The 27636-nt window shown below is 40.4% G+C and overlaps 1 protein-coding gene across 3 annotated transcripts; it reads left to right on the top strand.

The window, feature by feature from the left end:
• Positions 1-313: 313 nt before the first annotated feature.
• Positions 314-27384, top strand: LOC148024369 (heterogeneous nuclear ribonucleoprotein Q-like). 3 transcript variants are annotated; one of them, XM_087693996.1, is made up of 9 exons: positions 314-451; positions 19653-20222; positions 20308-20424; positions 20509-20649; positions 24980-25156; positions 25943-26150; positions 26253-26428; positions 26525-26610; positions 26721-27383. In XM_087693996.1, exons 2-9 carry the CDS (start codon positions 19701-19703, stop codon positions 26842-26844), a joined length of 1551 nt encoding a protein of 516 aa, XP_087550122.1. In that variant the 5' UTR covers positions 314-451; positions 19653-19700; the 3' UTR covers positions 26845-27383. The 3 variants fall into 3 exon arrangements, with proteins under 3 accessions (XP_087550122.1, XP_087550121.1, XP_087550123.1); XM_087693995.1 differs by lacking the exon at positions 314-451 and adding an exon at positions 479-796; XM_087693997.1 differs by lacking the exon at positions 314-451 and having other exon boundaries at positions 26721-27384.
• The last annotated feature ends 252 nt before the right edge of the window (positions 27385-27636 follow it).

Genomic DNA, 27636 nt, shown 5'->3' with positions numbered 1-27636 from the left:
TGAGTTAGTATACCACATAGGAGTAAACATACTTCAATTTGATGTGAAAATAACAAGCCCATGTGGTACATTTTAATGGGAAAGCATTTGCTAGCATTGCCATTTAGGGCATATACTTATACAATGGTGTGGTGACAAGGTGGTGCAAGCCCCCCTAAAATTATCCATTGTTAATTTTAGTTAGTGATTCACTTAGCCTTGAAATATATGGATATCTTGCTTTTTGATAAAAAAGATTTTATTTTTAAAAAACTAAAATAAAAGGTTCTTCCTCGGACCTCTCTCTCTCTCTAAAAAAAGGGGGGATAATGCTCTTGCTCACGACAGTGCACCCTTATTTCACATTTGGACGTCTGCCCGGGTGTGAAACGGACCTTAGCACAAGTTCTATAACCTTTTGGCAAAATTGCCCGACCACTTTATTTTCTTTCGACCTCGCCGAAAATTTGAGGTAACGTTCCTTCTCCCCCTCTCCCTTCCAGTTCAGTTCATACTTTCTTTGTTTCAGGTGTGCCGCAGAGAATTCTGAGGTTTAGGGTTAGCGCGAGAGAGCATTTCAGCTGCAGACAGATTATAGCAAGTCCAGCTTGAAAACACAGATCGAGCATTTTCTCGTGACATAAAAGATCTTGTAATCGCTGCACTACTGCCAGGCCATTGCTACTGGCAATGAGTTTTGGGTCCTCGACTGAGACATCGACAATAGACATCCTCAAACGTTTTTCAGGGTTGAAATTCGAAAACGGTCAGGACACATCCATCGCTCGTTGATTTCCGGTCCATACCTCACATGAAGGTAATCTGTTGGGGGATCTGCCGATTGGAATAAAGCGATTCCATACTAGAGAATTGGTACTCTCTGAAGATGTGAAAAGATTCTAGAAACAGAAGTGAGTCATGGGAATCGAGATCGTTAGATGGTTATCCATGTCACGAAGCCAGGAATTGTTAGAATTCCGTAATCATAAGATCTGTAGACTGGCGTCAATTCACGAGAATGAGAATGAAATCTTTAACAAGATTATTGGGTGTTTTCTTGAAGCCAGATAGCTAGCCCTTTTATTTCCGTGTCTGAGCTAAAGAAATAGCTTGGCCTTAGTACATGCTCTATATCTGAGAGGCCTTCCCTGTGCATTTGCACTATATCTGAAATGGCCCTATCCTTAATGCAGGGATTCATTTATTCTTCCTCCATTTTGTGCAAATAAAAGAGTAAGCATTGAGAATGGTGCTTACAACAGTTATATCAACTCTGTCTCTTTGCTTCTATTGCTTCACACCATCCTGAGATGGCTTCAAAGCTCAAGGGCCTTGATTCTAGTGCTGATTATTGTTTTTTACTGTTGTTTAGGTCTACTCACACTTCTCAACTACTCTAGAGTCTGTGTTTTACTGTTGTCCTGATCCAGCTGGCCTGGGTGTCAACTTTTACAGCAGGGCAATAGTTTTCAGCACCTGCTGACCTGATTTCTCTTTGTTTTCAATGTTAACTTTGTGTTTTTGCTTATTAGTTGAAATCAGCCTTCCTTCTTGGTCAGGGTGGTAGTCGATTTGATTTAACTTTGATGACAGCAAGCAATGAATTCACAAGGCTGAAATGAACACTTCACCACTTAAATCTTGGACAGTTGACACCCGATTGGCCCTAGCAAATGGCACCCCTTGCGGTATTTCTTTAACTTGTAGAACAAAGAGATATTGACTAATCTCTCTACAAATTCCAACATTGAGAACTGGCATAAATGATCAACAGCACTAAGAATCATTTTTCCCCTTAATTGGGCTATAATCTAGGCACAAATTGGTCTTCAAGCTCTTGCATGTGGATCCAATCAAATGGGAATGGGCGCTCTTGCCAAATTAGTTGCAAAATTTTCTCCAAAACATGTAAATTACCAAAAGTTTTATTAAATGAGAAGTGGTTCTAGAGAGTTTTTGTGTCTTACATACAAAACCCTAATTTGGAAGGATTCTTTTGCATCTATAAATAGACAAGCTATCCACCATCCAGTCCCATCTTTGTTTTGTATGTTTCGGCCATCAGACATTTTTCACTAGCTGTGGAGCCTCCAATGATTGTTGCTACATGGTCTATGCTATTGTCTAGTCTTCTTCTATTATCGGTGGTAAGCTGCCATGATCTTCTGCAGGTTATTCTAGTGTTTTCAACACTTTCTTCATCAACCACTACTCTAACTAGTGGTTACTATACTCGAGATCCGTCTTTGGTTGACAACACACGTCGACACTTCCCTTAGTTTACTTTGAGGAGAGCTATCGACTATTGGATAGTATGCCCTTGAGTATCTTGTACGTTCTTTTTTTCATTAGAGTATTGATTTATTTACTTTAGAGTTATCCTTATTCTCTGTTTGTGTTTTGCATTTTGTGTTTGAGTTCTACATGTCATTGTTTGAGTCTTTGTGTTTCAATTGTGGCCGTACTTTTTGTGTTTCCTTGGTGCAAATCCCAGCATATCTTTACATGGTATTAGAGATAGGGCTCTTGTAAAGAGTATCTTGTGGATATTGTGGAGGCTTGGTTTGTGCGAGGTGCACAAATCGCATGTAACTGATTTATAATAGCTCAGAAAGCTTCTCGGTTTTCCATAATGTCTTATCAAGGTTTTTCATCGTTGGAGGACTTGAGGAGGCATTATGGACTCAGTGAGGAAGATGATATCCCACCCCTATCCTCACTTCACTATCTCTTTGCACCACGATACATTGTTGGAGGGAATGCTACCCTCTAACACTGTGCCTTTCACATTTCCACAAGTGAACACTCATTTTTACACTAGGATGATTGTGATGGGCGTTCCTCTCACTATCCATGGTCACTCACCCCCCTGCTTATCGGCCTTTGAGATGTAGGGATTCCCATCCTTTGCTTATGTTGCATCGTTACATACTCCATGGATCACTCCTATACAAAAATTTCCATCTTCTGCTTCACATCTCTCTCTTATCTGCGGGCTATTCATGTAATCACCATGTCTATGCTTAGTGTCTTTACATCCACATTTGGATCCACTGTGCACACTTTTTGCATGCATGGTGGGCACTTTGGGATTCATTCCCAAGTATACTCTAGTCCCCACCCTATCCACTCTATCCTCCCTACCCACCTTATCTTTCTTATAACACTACCACTCTTGTTGCTATGGCTAAGAATGCCTTCACAAATAAGACAGGTTTCAACTAGTCGTATTTTGCTACTTGGTCAAAACTTCATGCAGTAAGTACTTGAATCTTAGGCTCTTAGGCTAGTAGTTGGTCTTGAGTCTATGTCAGACCCTCAATTGGCTCACCCTAAGCACATTTGTTAATGGAGAGTTCGCAATGCCATAATCAATGTTGAGCTAATATAGGGATTACTTTCGCTTTTAGTTACAACATTTTATTTCTCGCATTTGAGCATTGGAGTTCTCTCATTGATCGCTATGCGACATGAGATAACACTCAACGTATCAATCTCGACTTTGAGCTTCAAGAGTTTTCCATTAAGGAATGGGATGATCTAAAAGTGAACTTAGCCAAATATCGGTAGTTACTCGTTGAGTTTGCTAATACTGGCTCTTAAAGTTAAATGACAATCACGTTACGTTCTTCTTAAATAAGCTGTTTGATAAATACTTCTATTTCATTTAGCACATTATCTCATTGTAACAATTGTTGACCTTCTATGAGTTCGAGTATCACTTCTTGCATTATGTAAGGCTACATGATTAAGCTCACAAGAAGTTCTCCATATACTCTTATTCAAAGCGGGGTTTGGTTATCTCTTTTTCGCAAGGGAAAATTGAAGGCGGCAAGAACTCACAAGATGTGAAGGCAAGCCAAAATAAGGATGACATCCCTTTCTTCGTTGAAAACAAAGAAACAAAACTCATTTGGTAACAACTCCCTAAGAAAAATAGGTTTTGCATACATTGTTAGAGATCAAGCCATGTGAACGGGGAGATGCGTACTAGGGCTTAGCGTCTTTCTCCTAAGAAACCTCAATAGACTGTTGCAATTGTGTGCACTCTTGCTGGACACTCCAATGTGGCTACGCTTTCCACTGTTGTCCCATCAGCTCCTTCTGCCCTAGTGGCCTACTCGACATGTGGCACGGAGTCATTCCCAATAGCCTATATCTTTCAATACTTGTGAAGGATTAGGTGATTGGTCTACTAGCTTCTCACCCATTGCACTCTTTGGTTATCATCTACACCTCCATCTAGGACCGCTTCTCCACCTCATCACACGTTTCATTGGTAGTGATCTCTACCGATGAACGTACGTGATAGAGATCAAGCCATGTGGACGGGGAGTTGCGTACTAGGGCTGAGCGTCTTCCTCCTAAGAAACCTCAATAGACTGTTGCAATTGCGTGCACTCTTGCTGGACACTCCAATGTGGCTACGCTTTCTACTGTTGCCCCATTAGCTCCTTTTGCCCTAGTGGCCTACTTGACATGTGGCACGGAGTCATTTCGAATAGCCTATATCTTTCAATACTTGTGAAGGATTAGGTTATTGGTCTACTAGCTTCTCACCCATTGCATTCTTTGGTTATCATCTACACCTCCATCTAGGACCACTTCACCTCGTCACACGTTTCATTGGTAGTGACCTTTACCGATGAACGTACGTGATAGTGGCCACATCCTTAGTTTCTTGTGCTTTATCTTCCACTACTTTCACTCATATACACACTCATTGCACAATTTTCATTTAGCTTATATTTTTCATCTTGTTTTGCTTTGGAACATCTTACTATTGACCTCTATTTTGCAGATTTTGATGCCTTTTGCAAGGTTTTGCATTTTAGTGTAGCGTTAAGAAGGAGTTGCATCTGTCCTTCCTGGCTGGAGACATGGGATGTGTGTTATTGCTTTCGTAGTTTCATCTTTCTAGGAGAGTTGCTCTTCTATTAGCATCGAGGCTTTTCCTCTAGAGGCAAATTGTGTAGCATTTCTCTTGATGCTATCATGGTGCTGTCTTCTACCTTGCTCTTCCAATTGGGGTGTTTCATCCTCATCTTTCTTCATTATCATGGTTCTCGGCACCGCACAAAGACTGACATTAGGCTCCTCTTCCTTCTTTGGCATTGACACCTAGGGTTGAAAGGGGGTTCTTACCCTTTCTTGGTATTCTACAGGTTTCGGCACTTGTCTTTGACATTGGTCTTTCTCCTCCTATTGTATCTTTTGCTTTGCATTGCATGATTTCATAATCTTTGTAAAGAGTGCTTGGGCAAGCGAACAAATTTTCCACTAGGAACAGTGTCTAAGTGGCACCTATTGCATGTGCATTCTTATCATGTAGCATACTACTATGTATCTCATTGTGTAGAGCACACTAGCAATTCTCACCTTCCCACCACCTCATCGTACTTCATCACCCTTATCCTCGACACCCTCGAGTGGTTAGGTCGTTTTTGTATTTTCAGTACTTTTCTTCATCAGCCTCTACTCCAACTGTTGGTTACTACACTCGGGATCCATCTTTGGTGGACGACAAACATCAACACCTCCCTCAACTTGCTGCCACGAGAACCGTTGGTTGTTGGACAACTCTACCATTGAGCATTCTTGTACATTCTTTCCTTCATTTATAGCATTGATTTATTCACTTCATCGTTCTCTTTCTTTTCTATTTGTGTTTCGTTTTGCATTTTGCATTTGAGTTTTGCACGTCATTGTTTGAGTCTTTGTGTTCCAGTTGTGGCAATACTTTCTATGTTTCCTTAGTGCAAACCCTAGTATATCTTCACAAGTGTTTGATGCCATCTTCCTTTTGTTGTGTTTCTAAAGATGGGCTTTTTGATCAAGGGCCTAGGTTTCTTCAAGTACCTAACTTTGATACCATATAAATAAATGCTCGGTTTTAGAATACAAACACAACCATATAATAAATACACAAACTGATAAATAAACATAGTTAGGGTTAGGGTAATATAGAGACAATGAACATTGAAGATGAAAGAATTTGAATAATGAATAAATACAATGCAACAAACACACTATATAGGGTGAATATTGAATCTCGAGCTTCTGTGTCTCAGGTGTTGGGATATAAAGGTCTGGTAACCTCCGTGTATATAGTACACGCACATTGTACATGTAAATGCACCCTTTACGTGCCCTAAGTATAAATATATTTTACTCTTTGTGTACCAACACATTGTTGGTACACTCTTATCGTCTCGTACTTTCACTTTGCTCATACTCTCTCAAGCCATCACACTCACTCGTTCACTTCTGCTCGAGCTGCGTTCCTATCGCTTCTAACAATTGGTATCAGAGCCAAAGGTCTCACACGCTTCCCAAGATTGACAAGTCTGGTTTGACATGACTGGATCAACTGGCAAGAGCTGGGCGTAGCTATCAGGTGAAGGACTAGGCGGGACCAGGATCAGTCAAGGTACTGAGAGTGTAGCTGATGACAGGCAACAACAACGTGATAGCTAGGCAAACTGCAGACGAGCGTCGAATTGCAAACGGGCGGTGACTGTGCGACAGTCAGGCGACTTGTCCGAGCGGTGTGTGAATGGGAACCAGGCGACTGACAGGCAACCTCTGCGGGCGGTTCGCGATTGGACAGGCGGACGATGATAGTCAGGCGACTTGTCCGAGCGGTGTGTGACTGGGAACCAGGCGACCTCTGTGGGCGGTGGACAGGTGGGCAACGTGATGCGACGGGTCAACGGACACCCCCCCCCCCCCCCCCCCCAAAAGTTTCTTTGTTTTTTCTTAAAAAAATCAAAATTTTCTCTAATCCCCTCATTACCACTTGCCACTGATGGGAGTTTATATGCTAGAAACACATATCACAGATCTGTGAGGATTCCAACAAAAAATTTGGGGCTTTTTCTAGATTTGACATAATTCATGCCTGTCAGTGACTTTTGAGTCAGAAATTGCAAACATCGCAAGCGGTGACCTCAATTAATTTGGGGATTTTGCCAAATTAGTCAAAAATTTGCCCTTTTGAGCAAAATTTCTTGACTTTGGATCCTAGAAATTTGGGGCTTTTCATGTATTGGCAAAGCTTTACTTAATAGGGTTAGATTGATTGACATCATGCAATTTTGGACTTGAAATTTTGGGGATTTGCATAGAATTTTGGTAAATTTTTGCATCCTTTGCCCGTGCAGTGGTTGGTTAATGTACAAACAACAGAGATTTATTTCTGGTTGAGAAAAAACAGCAGGGTATTTTGCTGGTTCAGCTTGTGCTTCCGCAAATTAGTGCATTTACTCTTGTGTTCGTGATAAAATAACTGCAACTTCTTCCAATTCAGACATCAAGAGTTTAATAGAGATTAAATGGTTTGATGGTCATGGATTTGACCTTTGGAAAGACCATATGTAGGGTATTTTGTTCTTGAAGGATTGTGAGGATGATTTGCAAGAAGATAAACCCACACTAATGTCTGATGCAGATTGGGCCAGAGTGAATAAAAAGGCTGTGGCTTACATAAAGATGAGTGTCATTGATATCGGTTTCGTCCTCGAAAACGATACTTGGAAGGTCTAACTGTAAATCGGGAAACCTTTTCTTTAAAGTACTTACTCGCTCCCATGTTGAGCTTTCTTCTGAACAATCTTTCCACTTAACCAAACATTCCTGATAAATAGTATTCCTTGTTCGTCTATTACGAACATTTAATATTTTTTCTGGTTCATGTGGATTAGATTGGTCATTGAATAGCTCCTCAATATCATCATTTAAGATTAGATTATCCAAATCACCCAGCTTCTTCCTTAATTTACTTACATGAAAAATTGGATGTATTTTACTACCAGCAGGTAGTTGGAGCTTGTAAGCCAATTCTCCCACCCTTTTAAGTATTATGAAAGGACCGCAATACCTTGGTGAAAGCTTTGGACATTGTCCCTTTTTCATAGTTTTAGTTTGTTCAGACACCTTAAGATAAACCAATTCTCCTTCTTCAAAGGAGATGTCTCTTCGGTGAGGATCTGCATATGCTCTAGCGCGATTTTGAGCTTTTTTAATATTTTCTTGACCAAATTTTAACATACTATTCATATCCTCCAAAAAGTCTTTAGCTGCCTGAACCTTTTCCTTATGCAGTCCTACTGCAAAAGGAGCTCTGGGCTGAAACCCATACATTAATATAAATGGACTATATCCAGTGGAAGAGTGCTTGGTACTGTTATATGCAAACTCTGCTATCGGTAAATACTCTTCCCAATTAGTTTGCCTTTTACTTACATATGCCCTAAGCATATCTTTAAGAATTTGGTTAACCCTTTCAGTTTGCCCATTTGTTTGCGGATGATCCGCCGTACTCATGCTAAGTTTAGTATCCAATTTCCTAAATACCGCATGCCAAAAATGGCTATCAAATTTTCTATCCCGATCAGAAACTATATTTGCCAGAAGGCCATACAATCGGTATATGTTCTCTATGAACAATCTAGCCAATTCTGGTGTTTTAACATCAGTTGAAGTTGGAATGAACCTAGCCATTTTGGTTAACCTATCCACAATCACCCACACAAAGTCGTGCCCCCTCTGTGTTCTAGGTAAAGCAACAATAAAGTCCATGGAGATACTCTTCCATTTTCCCGAAGGAATTTCTAATGGATGGAGAAGTCCTCCCATTTTTAATCTTTCAGCTTTATTAACCTGGCATTTATTACATTTGACCACATAGTCAAGGACGTCCTTATTCATTCCAGGCCAATAGAACTGCCTTTTAATAAGACTATAAGTCTTATTAACTCCTGGATTCCTTGTTGAACATCCTCAGATATTCCTTCCTCAGTAGAAGCACTTTCATTTGGATCCCCATTTTTTATTGCTTCCCATATGTTGGAATATGCCGGATCAACCTGACATTTTCCTTTTAAAGATTCAAGCAAGTTGGAAGTGAACTGAGTAAAACTCAATTCATTAATGATGGACATTCTGCTGAGTGCATCAGCTACTATATTATATTTTCCTTTTCTATATTTTATCTTATAGTCGAACTCTTGGAGGAGTTCGGCCCATCTGGCTTTACGCCCGTGTAAATCCGGTTGATCATTAAGCCACTTAATGCTTTCATGATCCGATAAAATCAAAAGTTTGGCACTATACAAATAGTGCCTCCATTTCTTCATTGCATATACTATTGCATACAGCTCCCTCTCATAAACAGAATAATTCTGTTTTGCACGATCTAATTTCTTGCTTTTAAAAGCAACTGGTCGACCTTCTTGTAATATGACCGCGCCTATCGCCTTATCACTGGCATCAGCTTCAACCACAAATGGTTTATTGGGATCCACTATTAATAATACTGGAGCTGTAGCAATAGTTCCCTTTAAGTTGGTCTGTCATTGGAACAACTATTTTGGCATAATCTCGAATGAATCTACGATAAAATCCAGATAAACCTAGGAAGATCTGCAGCTCTTCCAGGTTCCTTGGAGGTGGCCATTCAATAATTGCCCTTACTTTTTCTGGATCCATGTTGATTCCCTCTTTCGAGATAATATGCCCCAAATATTTGACCTCTTATGCAAAGAATTCACATTTAGTTTTCTTCGCATAAAGGGAATGTGTTCTTAACAGTTGGAATACTAATTGTAAGTGTTCCAAATGTTCTTCTCTTGATTTACTAAAGATCAAGATATCATCCAAGAAGACTACTACAAAATGTCCTAGATAGGGCCGTAAAACACTAGTCATCAGCTTCATAAAGGTAGCTGGTGCATTAGTGAGGCCAAAAGGCATCACCAAAAAATCATAATGCTCGTATCTAGTACGAAATACTGTCTTGGAAACATCTTGTGCCTTAATTCTTACTTGGTGATAACCTGATCTTAAATCTATCTTTGTGAAGAATTTTGCCCCTTGTAATTAATCAAAAAGATCTTCCATTCTGGGCATAGGAAATTTATTCTTCACCGTTATTTTATTAAGTGCTCTATAGTCAACACAAAGTCGCATAGAACCATCTTTTTTCTTTACCAATAAATTTGGTGAAGCCCAAGGTGAATTACTGGGTTGAATAAACCCTTTATCCAGGTAATCCTTAATTTGTCTTTCAACTTCTTGATGCTGTGTTTCACTTAACCTATACGGTGGTTTTGAAATAGGGTGTGTATCCTTATTTATATCAATTGGGTGATTTATATCACCCCTATCTGGTGGAAGACCACTTGGTAAATCAGAAGGAAACACATCTTTAAAATTATCTAACAAACTACTCAATTCATTATTAACATTCAACTCACAAACATAAGAAAATTGTTGCTTTATATTACAGAAAGTAAAAGTATTCTGTACAGGAAAAGACCATAGCATATATACCTCACAAACTTCCTTCTTTATCAGCTTCTGAACTTGAGTAGAACACAGCAAAGGATTATCAGATACTTCATGTTCACCTTGAATAACAAAAATCTTACCATCCCTTTCAAATTCCAGTGTATTATGGTGATAACTACGTTTTAAGGATGGTTCCAATCCCCATAGCCACTCCCTCCCTAGAGCAATATCAGCTCTTTCCATGTTCATTATTTGGAAATCAAGTTTATCTTTATATCCTTGAATCTCAATTTCCAAATTGGATACCATTGTATCCCATATTTTATTGTCTTGGCCTTGCATCATACAAACAACATATTGATGCCCACTGTTTTGTTGGGGAAGTTTCAATTTTTTGACAAGTGCATAATTTATAAAATTATGTGTGGCAGAGTCATCAATCATGACTCTAACCCTTTTTCCAGCTATCAATCCATGTACTCTAAGTAAATCATGTGGCCCAAAAGTAGGCTGCCACATAGAAGTTGACATACGACACTTATGTTGTACATCCATGTGCAAGACCTCTAAAGATTTGTACTTTTCATGGCCCTTTAATTCTAAGGTCTGCACTACATGGATTTGTTTTTCTTTTCCCTTGCCTTTGTCCTTATCCTTTCCTTTGTCTTCCCCCTTTTTCTTTTGAGGGCAATTCCAAGCAGCATGGTTAGGGGATAGGCAATTGAAACACAACTTTTCTTTTTTGGCCTTATCAAAGTCATCAGGACTCAACTTTGGCCTCATATATGGTTTCTTTTCAAAAGGTTGTTTTTTACCCTTAAAAAATGACATTTTCCTTTTAAATTTGCCCACAAATTTTGAGGTTTCCAATTTCTTAGACTTGGGCTCCGTATCAGTGAGACTAGTGAGTGTACCTGGACGCATACTATCTTCATGAATTAATGCAAATTTAATTGCTCTTCCAGCGTCTTAGGTAAACTCCGTTTTACTTCCTTTTTACAGGCTTTATCTAGTCCCCTAATGAATCCTCTTGTTTTTTGGAATTCATCTATTCCTTCCAATTTGAGGATTATCTCACGATATTCCTCCAGATATGTCAGCAGGGGTCGTCCCTTTTGTCTGACATAATTCCCATCTCCCCAATTTCTTTCCATTTCATTTTTAGGAAGAAATTCTTTCAAAAAGACGGATTCAAAATGAGCCCAGGTTTCAGGTATTTTATTTGCCTCCTTTAAAGTTCGCCACCACTTATATGCTTTGGGCCCCAAAGTTAAACTAGCCTCCAGTGCTTGGAGATGTGGTGGGGTATTTTTTAATTTATGTAAATCTTCCCATTTTTGGAGGAAATTAAAGATTGTGTCTTTATTCCTATCTTTTTCCTCCCCGTAAAATTGAGGTGGTTTCATATCCTTTAGAACTGGATTATCCCTCAATTTATGGTAAGGTTGGGGTTCCCTAGGATCTCGCATAGTCACATCTAAATCTTTCGATGAAGATGGGACATCCGAGGTTTCTATCTTATTTTTATCTCTTTCCAACAATAAAGTTAATTGAGATTTTATTTCGGTGAGTGTTTGAGTTAAAAATTCCATTTGAACCCCCTGAGCTTGCACACGAGCAGTAAGATCATCAAATTGCTCTCGTGTAGCAAAAAATTCTTCCCATTGTTCTTCTTGTATTTCTGGTTCATGGGGATCTACCATAGGTTGGTCCCCAGAACTAGAGCTTTCCATTACCCTTTCTTTCCCTTTTTCTGCCATTAATACACTGGAATTGGAAAGCAAAGATAAGAAATTTGCATACAAAGTAAAGTACTTCCTTGATTTTAATGGCAGGCAGTGGTTGCTGGTTTGGAAAGAAATCCGAAGAGTAAGGAACAAATTTTATCGCCCGAACAAAGTCGGTCACGCAGAAAATGGAGCTTCTTTGCAGAACGACTAGTATTCAGCCCCCTTCTTTAATAATCACGCTGGTCATCAATGTCACTTTCCTGAATTTGCTTCTTGCTGAACCTGTACTTGTGATATAAATACAGTCGAGGCTGAAAAGAAGAAGTCCGAACATGCAGTCGACTGATGAAACACGTATTAGAGAAGAATGCGTGTTTTGTTGGTGTGTTCATGGAGGGCATTCACGAACAGGCGTGGCCAGGATTCGGTGGCCCACGATCAGCTTACGCACTTTTTAAACAGGCGTAAAAAAAAATGGCTGCCCTTTCGATACGTTACGTGACCACAATTACACGTCACGTTAAGTTTTTCGTGACGTGTCACGTCACGTCTGACCAATGGCTTACGGGTCCGTCGACTGTTGTCGACTAAATGAATAGCGGGCACTTAACGTTTGACCAACGACTTTACGGTCCGTTGATTGTCGACTGAACAGATTGCGGGGCACTTGAGAATCCGTCACTGTCCTTTCGTTGAAGATCTCCAGGAATCCTCACGGCTCTGATACCAATGAAAGATGGCTTTGGGAAAGACAGAGAAAAACGATGAAAACCCTGAGCACGAGAGATTCTTCTCCTCCCAACCACGCCTAGATAAGTGCTGGCACCTCTCACCCGTATTCCTCTGCCAGCCGTCCACTTTTCTTGAGTCCTACTCTTCTTGGACTCTCTTACTCTCTAGGCTCCCCTTAACCCCGTTCGGGCACCCAAGAGCCCGGACGGTCATTCTCGTGCATGTTCCCCTAGATTTACCTTAATGTCACATTAAATGTCACTTTAATGTCACATTCCATATTTATGACCTTAACGTGACCTTAAATGTCACTTTTAATGTCACATTAATGTCACAACACCAAAGCTCGAGGTTCAATATTCACCTTGCATAGAGCTTGTATTTATTCATTATTCTGATTGTTTCATCTTCTATGTTCATTGTCTCTATATTACCCTAACCCTAACTATGTTTCTTTATCAATTTGTTGTTACATTTCGAGATCCATCAAAGGATGCCACACACTTCAGCTCATATCTCTACCCACGTCCCTGATGTTGGAAGCGATAGGGACGCAGCTCGAGCAGGAGTGAACAAGTGAGCGTGACGGCTTGAGAGAGTATGAGCAAAGTGAAAGTACGAGACAATAAGAGTGTACCAACAATGTGTTGGTACCCAAAGAATAAAATGTATTTATACTTAGGGCACGTAAAGGGTGCGTTCACATGTACAATGTGTGTGTACTATATACACGGAGGTTACCGAGCCTTTATATCCCAACAACCTCCCACTTAAAGGTCCGATATGAACCTCTAGCTAACCAACTCCCACTAGTCGAATGCAATGCTCGTGCTGAGCTCTGCTTAGACTTTTAGTGAGAACATCTGCAAGGTCATCTTGTGTTTTAATCTTGGTTAATGTGATTTGACCATCTTTCAGAATCTGTCTCATGAAGTGATATCGCACATCTATATGCTTTGTGTGTGAATGATACATGGCATTCTTAGCCAAATACACAGTACTTTGGCTATCACATCCCAAAATTGCAGTACCCATGGACATGCCGAGATCATCTGCAAGTCTGCTCAAACCATATAGCTTCCTTAGAAGCTTCAGTAGCTGATATGTATTCCACTTCAGTGGTACTCAGAGCAACAATGTTTTGCAACCTAAAACACCAAGAAACAGCCCCACTAGCAACTATAAAGACATATCCGTTGGTGGACCTACGAGTGTCCAGGTCACCTGCCATGTCTGCATCACAATAACCCTGCAAACTAAGTGCACCCTGCCCATAGCAAATACTTTTTCTTTGTATACCCTTAAGGTATCGAAGAATACACTTGACAGCCTCCCAATGTGCTTTGCTAAGATTTGACATAAACCTGCTAACAACTCCCACTGCATGAGCAATGTCTGGACGAGTAGCAACCATAGCATATATAAGAGAGCCACAAGCTCATGCATAAGGAACTCCCTTCATAGCATTTGCTTCCACGTCATCTTTCGGGCTGTTGGCTTTGCTAAACTTGAGATAAGGAGGTAAGGGTATCCCAAAAGGCTTAGCTTCAGCCATATTAAATCTGTCCAATACCTTTCCAATGTACTTTTCTTGAGATAAAAACAGCAATTTCTGCATTCTATCTCTACGAATCCTCATGCCCAACATATGCTCTGCATTCCCCAAATCTTTCATGGAGAAAGCTGATTTCAGCTGATTTTTGAGAGCATCCAAGCTAGTCTTTCTTTTCCCAGCTAGTAATATATCATCCCCATACAAAACAAGTATGATGGGACTGCCATCTATATCATTTTTCATGTACAAGCAATGATCTGCATGGCTGCGTGTAAACTCATGAGATAGCATAAAAGTATCAAACTTTTTGTACCACTGCCGTGGTGCTTGCTTCAGCCCATACAGGCTGCGTTTTAGCTTACACAACACCATCTGCTCTTTTCCAGGAACTACAAAACCCTCAGGCTGTTTCATGTAGATTTCCTCATCAATGTCACCATGCAAGAAAGCTGTTTTTACATCCATTTGATACAGCTCTAAATCCAAAACAGCAGTAAGAGCAAAAAGCACACGTAAAGTGGTCATCTTCACAACAGGTGAGAAGACCTCTTGGAAGTCAATCCCTTCCTTTTGTGCATAACCTTTGGCAACTAGCCTTGCCTTGTACTTGGGTTTCCCATCAACTGTCTTGACTTTGTACACCCATTTGTTTGGAAGCGGCTTCCTTCCCTTTGGCAATGACACAAGATCTCAAGTATCATTTGCATATAGAGATTTAATCTCTTCCTGCATAGCTAGCTCTCACTTACTGCTGAACTCACATGACTTGGCCTCTTTGTATGTAAGAGACTCACCCTCATTTGTAAGCATCACATAATGCAAGGAGGGGTCAAACCTATGCGGTTGTCTTCTTACGCGTATAGACCTGCGTACCCAATGATCAACATTTTCAGGAATTGGGTCTACATCTGGAGGTCTATTATTTTCAGCATTCATTTGCTGCTATAAATCATTTTCAGCATGTTGTTCATGCTGTGCAGCACCTTCATTTTCATTTCCAGCACCTGCATTTTCATAATCAGCAAGCCTATCTTGTTGTCCATGACCTCCTTGTGCTTCTATTTGCTGTCCATCATCATCTGCATCAAAAATAACCGGCTGATCATCAGTTTCAACCTGCGGTACAACACCTTGAGGCTCATTTTCTGAAGTAATGGGTGGCTGCAAACTCTGAAATTTCACCTTTTTCAGATCTTCATTAGAGACTAAAGTGGCTTTCAGCAATTTTGCCTCATTGAACACAACATTACAGCTGCGAATAATTTTCTTGGACTAAGGTAACCACACTCTGTAGCCAAATTCACCCTCATCACCATAGCCCATGAAAATGCCTTTGGTGGATTTTGGGTCAAGTTTATTTCTCAGCTCATCCCTAACATGCACAAAAGCATCACAACCAAATATGCGTAAATGGTCATATGAGGCCGATTTGCCAGACCAAACCTCCTCAGGGATGCCATTATTTAAGGGCCTGTTTGGAGAGCAGTTGCAAATGTGAACCGCAGTTTTGAGCGTCTCTCCCCAAAATGCACGAGGGAGATTAGCAGTGGACAACATGCACCGCACTCTTTCACATAAAGTCCTGTTATATCTTTCAGCCACCCCATTTAAAGAAGGGCTATAAGGGGCTGTAAGCTCCCTAGTAATCTGCAAAATAGGAATATGGCTGAGTGGAAGACAGCTTGTACGGGAACGTGAAATTTTGAGATGCTTTAATCTTGCTAGTAACATTTGATTAAATTACTAATAAAATGTGCAAGGTTGTTAAGCATATGTGTTGCTCATGGTAGTTATTTCATGGTAGTAGGCCAAGGACCTCGAGGATACAACAAATGATAAAGGCAAGAGTTATGATAAGTTATGCTAGCTAGGCTTTGGTGGTCAACTGGTGCCAATTTGGACCTTAGGTCAATTGTTTGGTCATTAAGTGTCAGTGGTGACACTAGGGACTAGCCATGAATTAATTAATTAATGCCAATCGAAGGGTCAATAGAGGCTAGGGACCACTCTAGGTTGCAAATGGCCTAGCCATGAATTAATTAATTAATGCCAATCCAAGGGTCAACAGAGGTTGCGGACCACTCTAGGTTGCAAATGGCCTAGCCCATTTAATGGATGGGCACATTTAATTTTGGGCAAGGTTAGAAGGGCTGAAATTAATTTTTAGAATTGATTTAATGACTAGATAATGCTGAAAATTGGGTTTAGAAAGTTGCTACTTGGCACAAATATCCATGCAAACTGGGGGACTTGGCTTGAGCCATTTAGTTTAGTTTTTCAGCTTAAGGGAGAGAGAGAGAGAGAAGGTGCTGTTGATCAGATTTCAGACTGGTTTTCAGACATTAGAGGCAGTAGACAGCAAGCAGGCAAGAAGCCAAGAGTTGTAGGTGACAACATTTGTGGCATGAGGAGCTATTGGCGACAACATTTATTGGAGGCGATAGTAGGTTTGGGGCTCCAGGTAGTAGGCGCCACTAGGACAGGTTGCAGGTAGATCCAAGGGTTTTAACTTTTTCCGTATTGAAATTTGTATACAATGCCTTCTATTGATGGCATGGTTCTCGAGGTGGCTACTAAACCCTAATTTCTATAGAAATTTTGGGTTTACAATAGAATTCCCTCTGTTGTCTACCAAATGTGGTTGATAGATAAGTTGAGATCTTCTGACTAGCAAGATTAAAGCATCTCAAAAATTTCACATCCCTATGACACAGTCTACCTATTTATAGATGGATGGGTCTTCCCAAATTAGGGTTGGCTTATGGGACATAGATGCTCTCTAGGAACACGTTTCTTTTTAATGAACGTTTGGTAATTTAACTAATTAAGCTTATTTTGGGGCTGTTTTAAATGGCTAATCAGCATATAATGCATTTTTAGCTCAACAAATACCAAGTTTGGTAAGGCCATGAGCTGAGAGATGAAAGCCCAAGTCAGGAATTGAGGACTTCCAGTACTGAATTCTAAGATGGATGGTCAAAAAATAAAGGTAAAGTGCCAACACCACAATTAAACACCAATGCAATGTCACCCATGGTGATTGTATCCTCTTGAGAATGGAGATGTTGGACCCATTCTCTTGACTGTCTCTATTGTAATGGGTTTGGTGTAGAGTTAGAAGCAAGCTTTGTGGCTCCTTCCTATGTGCCGAGGATGAAGGCGAGGATAGTGCTTCTAGCACTTCTCCTTGGGATGCAAGGTCTCCCCATAGTGTGGATACTTGGGATAGTCTTTATGCTTCCCTTTTGTGTCTATATCAAAGTTGAATGTTGATTTTGATTTCTTTGACTTCTTCTTCCCTTTCTTTTGCTTGGACTATCCGTTGCCTAATCAAGAAGCCGCAAAAGCATGGTTCTTTGCACTAGCTCCACACAAATTTCTCTCCTTGTGGCATGCATCTTACTCTAGCCCCATAGAGATTGACTCCTCCAAAGTGGTGGAATTCCATGGACGTGAGGTGCAAGACTCTTACAAAAGACCTCATACTTAATGGATGGGAAATGTGATAGAAGTGTCACAGCTAGGTCCTTCAAAGCCATCGTCTTCTCTAGGGATGCAAGCTCATCCTGAATCTTCTCCATTCGGTTGATGTGGCTCTTTAAGTAGGGGAATTTGTAAGATAGGGAGGTGTCATAGCTTCAACTTGAGGTCATTGGATGCCTATGTAGTATGAACTTGGTAAAGGGATGCCAACATGGTCTAGACCTCGGCAACATTGCAGATATGTCTTACAACTTTGGCTATGTGTCCAACTGCTAGATATAATATGACTTTTTACTTGCTGTACAGTATCTTGTTTTCTATTTTCCTCATTGATGATCAGCCATGAGCTGAGAGAGGGTGTTAGAGATTATTTTGGCATCTCATTTGCTCCTATATTGTATCATTTTTACATATACACATGTCAATGTTGGTAATGAATAGCTGTTGTGGTTTGGAAAAGGGCAGAGTTCATTCTTTTCTTTCTTCCTTTTTATAGTATGCCGTAGTGAAGACTATGCTTCATTTGCCAACTTCTATACAAAAGATGCCATGAGGAAATATATTTTTGAAACCTCACTTAACATGTGGATTAACTTTTAATCACATGATTAAGTAAATGTTGCACATGTGAGGTGCAACTGGGGTTAGAGTAAATTTACGAGCTCGGGACCCGAGGAAATCACGGGATGTCTAAGGCAAAAGCTACTATAAGTTATGCTGTACAGGTACTTGGTGGTATCTGGTGCCAATTGTTGGCCTAGGTCATTCATTTGGCCATAAGGGTTAGTTGGTGACACTAGAGAAGTGGCATTTAATGGTACCTAACACCAATCTGATGGTCAAAGATAGCACAGAGACACTCAGGAATGAAAGTTGCTTAGCCAATTTAATTATTGGCAAGTCAGATTATTTTTCAGGGCACTGAAATAATTAGTAGATTAATTTTCAGTATTTAAAGACTGAAAATTAATATTTAATTATGGATAATGGTGGAAAAACCATTTGGGAAGGCTACCAGTTGTTAAAAATGCCCATGCAAGACTGAAAAACGTCTTTAGAGGTTGCAGAGAGGCATTTTTAGTGTATTCAGCCTGCAAGAGAGAGGGAGGAGATGTTGTCGGTCTGATTTGCAGCCATTGGAGGACTTGCCAATCAACAGCAGGTGATAGCATCTATAGGTTGTTGAGACAGGGCAATAACCTCAGGAAGTATGCTTGAAATTGGAAGCTCCAAAACTTGGATTTTTTAGGGTTGAAGGTGAATTTCAGCTAAATTCAGGTGGAGGACTAGCCAGCCATTGAATTTGGGGCATTTCCATCATCTATGAAGTGGGTGAAGGCCAATTAAGAATCAAGGGGCAAATCAGATTGAAGACTTGCTAGTCACTTTCGACAGCAAGGGGAGTTTGGATTGCGAAGTGGATCGGAAGAATCCCATTGTAAATCAACTTTTCCTTCAATAAAGCTAAAGAAATACCGAAAGGGGTGCCAATTTTGGGGCCAATTGGGTGTGCATTTTCTAAGATCAGTAGGTAAATTTGTATTTTCAGATTTGCATTAATTGTTTGCTGCTGTAATTAAGTTGTGATGAGACCACCCATCCACGGAAGGAAGGCTGGTTATAAAAGACTTAAAAAACTTGACATCTTTACATGTGAAAATACTGAAGTTGTTTGTTTTTTTCTACTTGTTTGGCAAAGATGACTCTGTCATGGCAAATTGACTGTCTACTTTATCTATATTAACACTTATTTCCTTAAGAGTATGGCTGGCCTCTTGTAAAGTTTCAACTTGTTACACTTGCTTTCCTAGCGACTCTTGTATTCTACAGACAATTTGTTCTTTCTGGGAAAGATAAAACAGATGAGTTGTTTTTTGATGTAGAACAAGCTTTGGACCGAGTCTTCTGGGGTGTTTATCTAGCAAGTTGCAATGCAAGAGCCAGTGGCATCACCAGAAATTTCACAAGAAGATCACTATGAAGAGCAGATTGATGATGAACAGGTGGAGCAGGAGCGGATTGACATTGCAGATGAAGAACCTGAAGATGTCATAGAAGAAGAAGTTGAAGGAGAAGGGGATGTCGAAGAGGAGGAAAAGGCAGAAGGTCGAGAAGGCCTTGACCTAGACATGGCTGATGAAGATGGCATGGGTTATCAGGATGAGCCTGATGGTGAACCAGATATTAAGATTGCTGATGGGCATGAAGAAGAAGTATACATGGGAGATGACAATGATAAAAAGGTAGATGATGGTAAAGAAGCTACTACACTACGAGAGGAGGAGAGGCACACTAATCAAAAGGAAGAGAGAGAGGAAAAAAGTCTGGAGAAGAAGGAAGATCCCATGTCTTTGCCTCCCCATGGCTCTGAGGTTTTTGTTGGGGGGATTACTAGGGACACTGTTGAAGATGATCTGAAAGAAATGTGTTCATCGTGTGGTGAGATCTTTGAGGTAAGTTTTTGCTGCTCTTCAAGCTGTTGTGAATGCTGTGTTTTTGAACTGGGCACGCTTTGGACAATCTCTGCAATTTATGCAGGTACGTATCATGAAGGACAAGGACACAGGTGACAACAAGGGCTTTGCCTTTGTGACATTCACAACAAAGGAAAGTGCAGATAAGGCAATTGAAACATTGAACGATCATGAACTGAAGGTAAACCTGATACACCATATTCTTTATATAGTATCTTTATCACAATAGGGCTGATGCTGGTATTGCAATTCTGTCTGTTTGTAGGGGAGAAAACTTCGCTTTTCAGCATCACAGTCAAAAAACAGACTTTTTGTAGGCAATATTCCTAAAGTTTGGGATAAAGATGAACTTCAAAATGCATTAGCAGAAAGAGGATCAGGAGTAGTAAATATTGAGTTAGTGAAGGTATGTAACAACATAGACCTGTAAGGGTCATTTATTTTGTGCTCAATGTGTTCTGTGCAGCATCATGGATCCTAGTTAGTTTTCTGGAGTGTGCAATAATTTCTTGTGTTATGAAAAATATGAAAAATTTTGCTACAATAAGGCTTTCTAAAATAGTATGTGCATTTGCGGAGCTGAAAAAATAGGCTTTTGAGACGTATCTAGCTGCAGATATCTCATGGTAAGTATCCAGATGCAAACAAGCGACTTGATTAATAAAACATTGCACTCACTCCACACACGATGTGTACATTGTCACATGTAGATCCAAATCCTTGTCCACAACCAAGCAATTCCTGGGGAGCAGGCCCCATGTGCACCAATAAGATATGCTCATTAGGATTTTTTAGAATTCGTACTTAAAAGTCAAGGACAAGCTTGAGTATCTTTCAATTTTCATTGTATTATATGCAAGCTAAACATAGACTTTATATAAACTCATATTTCAGTTATAATGCAAACAAGAGTACAATTTTGTCCATGCTATTTATTTCTGCATTTAGTAGCTTACAGCAAGATTGTCAATGTAGTTGCCCTCACCTAATTTATTGTTACGTGTTTGAGTCTTTTGTTTGTTTATAACAATTCACATCCCTTCATTTTTTCTCACAGCATCTTCCAGGAGGCAATGCTGGTGGAGATTGTGCCTCAAAATGTGTACAGGGTATATTTAATAGTTCCACTGATGTTGCCATAGCTGACATTTCCAAATCCAATCAATTTCTTCCAGCATCCAAGCTTCCTTACCTCACTTAAATGAAATTCTTTATGCCGTTTTCCTCAATTGTCCTTTCTAGTAAATTTATCACATTGAATCCATCTCTGCACAGTTCTTCCTATCAGATTACATGATTTCTTCAACTTGGTCTTTCCTTCAAGGTGCCCCATGATCTGAACTTAGCTTTCCTTATCATTTATCACTTCCCCTTACTGCCTCCTCTCAGACCTGTAAGTTGAGGCCACCCTGCAGTTCCAGTAGCGATACCTTTTTCCTTACGAATAGGCTGCTTTACAGCAAGTGACACCCTGAATATGGAGGAGAAATGAAGTCAAGGCATGCTGGCGTTATCAAAACAACTCACACCAACAGAGATTTGAGACAGACAGAAGCTGCTTTTCTACTGCGATACATGGGAGGCTCAATTTTGGTTTATCCTTATCTTATGCGGTAGGTTCCAATCTTTTTTGGATACAGGGAACATCAATATTTCCAGTCTGCAGGAAAAGTTTTATCTGGCCATGGTCTTGTAAAACTTTTGTTGGATATCGAACATATGGGATGCTAGCTTACTGCTTCTTAATTGGCATACAAAGAGTTCTCATTACGACTTCTTAATTAGCTTGCAAATGGTTTACATTGTGGATACTATGATGTGGCATTTCATACTCTGGGTTTTGTTTAAGCTGATATGCCTAGCCCAAACCTGCCTTTTGAGACTTCAGTTAAGGAATTTCTTCCCATCCAGAAGCGACTGCATAGCATGTTTGGAGGGCCCTTAAAATATCATATTGGGGAAACCCTATAGGTGAGAAGCTTTGGTGAGAAAAGGAAATGACACACAATAGTAACTAGCAATACAATGAGAATGCAGAGGAAGTAACGGTAGACTTTATCCAATAGAGAAAGGGCAGCCATAGCCAGAAGCAACTGTGTAGTATGTTTGGACGGCGTCTTAAAATGTCATATTGGGGAAACCCTATAGGTGAGAAGCTTTGGTGAGAAAAGGAAATGAGACACAATAGTAACTAGCAATACAATGACAATGCAGAGGAAGTAAAAGTAGACTTTATCCAATAGAGAAAGGGCAGCCAGCTATGGCTGCCAAGTACAAGTAATGGGCTAATCCCCAAACCCAAAACTTTACGCTAAGGAGCTCAACCAGCTCAGATATTACAATGCATACAATGTTGAGAGTGTGGGCTACAGTCAGCACCAGTCTATACTCTCAATAGTATACCTCTAAGGTGTTTGATTGTCTACTCTCACACTCACAGTGTAGGACTATGCAGGACTACTCCAGACTTCATTCTGGTTACAAAGAATAGTCAATATCTCTCTCTAAGCAGAGTGAATCTAGGAGAATCCTTTGGCAGATGGATGCTCCATAATGTGGGGAATAACTTTTATTCACACCATGCCAAGATAACAGTTGTAGATCCAGTTATTCAGCTCCCAAAGTAGGCAGATAGGTGCAGTCTTAGATTTCTGCAGTTAGGTGACTAGCTAACTCCTATGCTCTTTGGTTCTAGGGGAGGGGCCTGATCTCCACATTTTTGTGTACATGTACACTTGATCTTTGGTATTGTGCAAAAAGATGCACCATCCACTTACATACGTGTTCATGTACGAGGCTCTAGGTGAAACTAGTTGTAAAACACGAAACTCCTCTACTCTACTAAACCTGCCAAAGTGTTAGTGTATTCTTTGACACAATTGAAGTAATGGCAATCTTTGCTTAGTTGCCTTGCATCCTTGGCCTTCTTCTATTCCCACTCCACATTTAAGAGTCCACTGCTGTATTTATCCATGTCTGGGGAGCAAAGATAATTCACAAAAGCCAAGCTGAATTTACAGTCACAATTGTTTTCAGTGTTCAAGATTACACTCTGTTCAAGTCTGCTTTCATTGTTCATCATTGCATTCGGTGTTCATACTTAATGTTCATGACTACATTCGTTGTTTGCTGTTTACTGTTTACACCTCAATTTGTGCCTTCAGTGTTCATACATCACCGTTCACCAGAGCTACACCTCAATGCTCACTGTCTTGGTTCATGACCGCATTCAATACTGCATTTAAGCTATGATGATTGCCTTTACGATGTATTTGAGTGACTCACGACTGCATTCCCATTGTATGCAGGTTCAGCACAAGTCATGTGCAGGTCTAATAGTCACATACAATCATTCACCAGCAGTTTGGTAGTTGTAATAGGATGGCACAATCAGGTTTGAGAACTACACAAGATGCTGCCATTTTTGGTCAGTCTTGGGCAAGATGTGTCCACAACCACTTTATAGCCAAAGCATCCTTGTCTACAATGACACATCAGCATACAATATTCTTGGGTTTTGGGCAAGATGTGTCCACAACCACTTTATAGCCAAAGCATACTTGTCTTTTTCATTTTTTCCATTGGACTGGTCTTTAGCATGCTGCACATCCATTGTCATGTGGGCTGTGTTTGAGGATTCTTATTATGGCAAGTTAGCTCTGTGGTTTTGGTCGGTGTGATCCTTAAGAGTGCTGGCTGCTCCATGGATGGATATCCTCCGCATCACCCGGTTGTGCCCACTTCATGATCCCCTTCTCTTTTTTTGAAGACTTTTGGCTTGTTGTCTACTTGTCTTTGAGTTTGCTTGATTGGCTAGAAAGCCCTTTGTAAATGTTTCGATTCATTCATTTTAAAGTTCTTCATGTTGGAGAGAGAGAGAGAGAGAGAGAGAGAGAGAGAGAGAGAGAGAGAGAGAGAGAGAGAGAGAGATGGCCCTGCAAAATGGAGTGATGGATGGCCATTGTGATGGAAGTCAAGTATTTCATATCAGGGCAAGGTTTTCTTTGTGGAGTTCTTATTGGAGGCCTCCCTACTAGTGATATGGTATGGCAATGAAGGGCTGTTGGTGGCCATTGTGTATTTTGCACTGCATGTGTGGGAGTTGCATCTCATCTTTTTATTTCCTGCTGGGTTGCTAATAACATTTGGGATTTTATTTCTAGGGTTTGGATTTCCATGACATTCCAATGAATTACTAATTGTGCATGGGTCTCGGGAAGATTACCCTAGATTGACACACTGCAGCCACAACATTCTCATTTATTTCATTTCTTGTGTTGGATTGGACTCCAGCACAATTGGTGTACTAGAAATGCTTTTATCTTCAACTCTACCTTTGGAATTCATGGTGAATTCTCACCATTGTACAGTACATATCTTATATTGGAACTCAGCAACTATGTTTGGCTTCTCTGATGAACTGTTAATACATATGGATCTTGCTGTTCTCATATCTAAGATGAGTGGATCCTACCAAATAATTAGTTTAATACTACGCATTAGTAATCTCACCCTCTGCAAGATCAAGTTGTTTATTGCAGTATTTACTGAATCAGACGATTTTAGAATTCCTGTTATCTCTAGGATCTCCAATGGTCATAAGCACAAGTCTAAAGTTTTGTGTGGAGCTCTAATTGAGTGAGTAATAAGATGATTTGTAAAACTGCTGCTTGCATTTTCATAGTTGAACAGTTTTTTGAGATCACTTGATAACAGATAGTAATGGTTGGCTGCAGGATCCTCAAAACCCGGAGAGGAATCGAGGATTTGCTTTTGTGGAGTATTATAATCATGCATGTGCAGAGAATGCTAGGCGAAACTTGTCATTGCCAGGTGTTAAACTAGGACCAAATGCTCCAACTATCAACTGGGCTGATACTCGGAGTGTACCTGACAATGCTTCATTGTCCCAGGTAGAACATGAACAATGAATACCTGCAGTCTTTTGATAATCTTGTAGCAACCTGTTTGCAAAGTAATTGTGGAATTGATAAACATCTCTATTGGTTTGTCTGCTAATTGTGAAGTGCCAGAAACAAAAACCTTATGCTGACCCTACCCATGATGAGCCTTGTGGAGCATTTATGTGGTCGGGGCTCTTGCCCCTTGAACACCTTGATGAACCCTCCTTGGCAGATGGCCTGAGGAGGAGGATCCCAGTTGCAATCAAGCTCCGTTGTTCGCTTGGCTTGCGGATCACCCTTGGTGTCAATAGGGCATGCCTGCATTAAAAAAACCTTATGCTGACATATTCTTGAGGTTTTGGTTCATACAATACAATTGGATCTTGCTTTTCCTATATATACCAATTCTCATGCTAGAGTTGTTTACCTGCAATTCAGGAAGAGTAGCATATAATACACAACCTGCTTGTTAGTTGCATTGAAGGGAGTGCATCTTGTACACCTGTTTGTTAGGACGAGCATTGCTTTATCTCATATAGACTTAAAGCTGTATCTGCATCGTAGAACCTAGTGGGAGTTTTTGTTTGTGTCAAAAAGGCAACAATAGCAGTGGACTTTTTTGGGCTATGTGGGTTCTGGATATAAGTTGACAGCACCACAGCAATGAGAATTTAAGCAACATAAACGAAGGAACATCATTATGCATGCTTTTTGAACATCAAAGGTCATGAATTAGATTTTGATGCTGTAGTCTATGAACTCTCTGAATTGGGAATTTTATGCCATTACATTCAGGTGAAGGTAGTATATGTTCGGAATTTGCCAGATGAGGCAACAGAGGACGAATTGCACAAGCTTTTTGAACATCATGGGGAAATTGAGAAAGTCATGCTGCCTCTGGCAAGACCAGGGCAGTCTAAGCGCGACTTCGGATTCATTCATTTTGCCGATAGAAGCAGTGCTCTAAAAGCTATTGAGAAGACAGAGAAGTATGAGCTTCGAGGTATTAACTAACCTGTCAAGGCTGTTGGCTACTTGATGTACACTTATTCCAGAGCACTTGTTCCAATGTTTAGCTTATTGCCTTGGAAATCATTATTATCAGGTAGACAGTTGGAAGCAAGTTTGGCAAAGCCACCTGCTGAAAAAAGGCCAGTCGGTTTTGCTAGTGCATCTTTCAGGGCGGGGCTTCTGCCACCTTTCTATCAATCAAGGGCTGGATTTGGCTATCCAGAGGGAGGGCTGGGCTCGGCGTACTATGCACACAGAGGCTATGCACAGGTAGATTTTTTACTGCATGGTGTCTATCCATGGCATATATTTTTCAATAAACTTTCCTCAAATATTCTGATCCGGTATGTTGTCGCTCTTCTGCAGCCTGTCATCTATGGCAGAGGTCCTGCTCCTCCTGGGATGGCAATGGTTCCAATGATGCTGCCAGATGGGAGGATGGGTTATGTATTGTAAGTTTTCTATCAAGATTAGGATTATAGCTACTTCCTCTGGGGGAAGTGGTATAGGTGAGTCAAAAGAGTCTTCATGGTTCTTAATGAAGTTTGGTATGCATCTGTAGGCAACAGCCAGGTGGGCAAGGAATGGCAGCACCACATGGAGATGGCAGAGAGGGACGCGGACAGCCATCTCAGCGACACAGTGGTGCAGGGGGTGGGGGCTCACGTCGCTACAGCCCATATTAGCTTCCTGAGCTTTAGCATGTACTACATTCACATTCTCCTCAAATCTCCAGCTTTCTTCATGCCCCTGGAAGCAGAGTTCCAGCATTTCAAAAGAAAGACTGACTTTGCTCCCTTGAAAGCTGAAGAGGTTTTTCATTTCCCTGGAAGCAGAGTTCCAGCACTACAAAGAAAGACTGACTCTGCTCCCTTCAAAGCTGAAGAGGGCTTCAAATGATCTACGTGTTGTATCGATTGCACAAAGTCAACTTCATATACGAGTTCTTACATTTACTCACATCTTATCACATCAAGTTGTTGGATTAATTGCACTAAGTCATATAAAAGGGGACCTGGCATGTGAGATCTTGCGTTTGGAGAAATGGGTTGGTATAATACCAACTGTTAAGTAAAGTGATCAAGAACTTCACTATGAAGCAGAGAGGTGTGATGGGTTTAAAAATCTTTTGTTGGGTAGTACCTCTCAAGTGCAAACTGTGTTGTTTCTTGTTTTTTGATCGTAATGATGATTCTGCTATTATAGGTTTGGAAGTCAGGGATTCCAACATGTTTGGCAGATTTGCTCTCAATCAAAGTTTCTTTATCGGTCACTTCATAGACCCTTGAAAGGAGGCAAGTCTGTCATCTTTGCAGATCAGTTATCAGTATTTGGCTGTCAAAAGATTCTACTAGAAGAATCAAATACTCAGCTTGTCTGATTATATTTGATGTGAGACCTAGTACAGTGTGCTTAGTTGCCCAGTATAGTGTACATTCACTGCTGTAGCCGAACTGATTCAAGCATTATCTCCCTGA

Source organism: Lygodium microphyllum, chromosome 15 (genome assembly GCF_053477565.2).
Source record: "Lygodium microphyllum isolate KBCC chromosome 15, Lygodium_microphyllum_v1.1.10, whole genome shotgun sequence".
Taxonomy (NCBI): Eukaryota; Viridiplantae; Streptophyta; class Polypodiopsida; order Schizaeales; family Lygodiaceae; genus Lygodium; species Lygodium microphyllum.
This window is presented reverse-complemented; position numbering and strand designations above follow the sequence as displayed.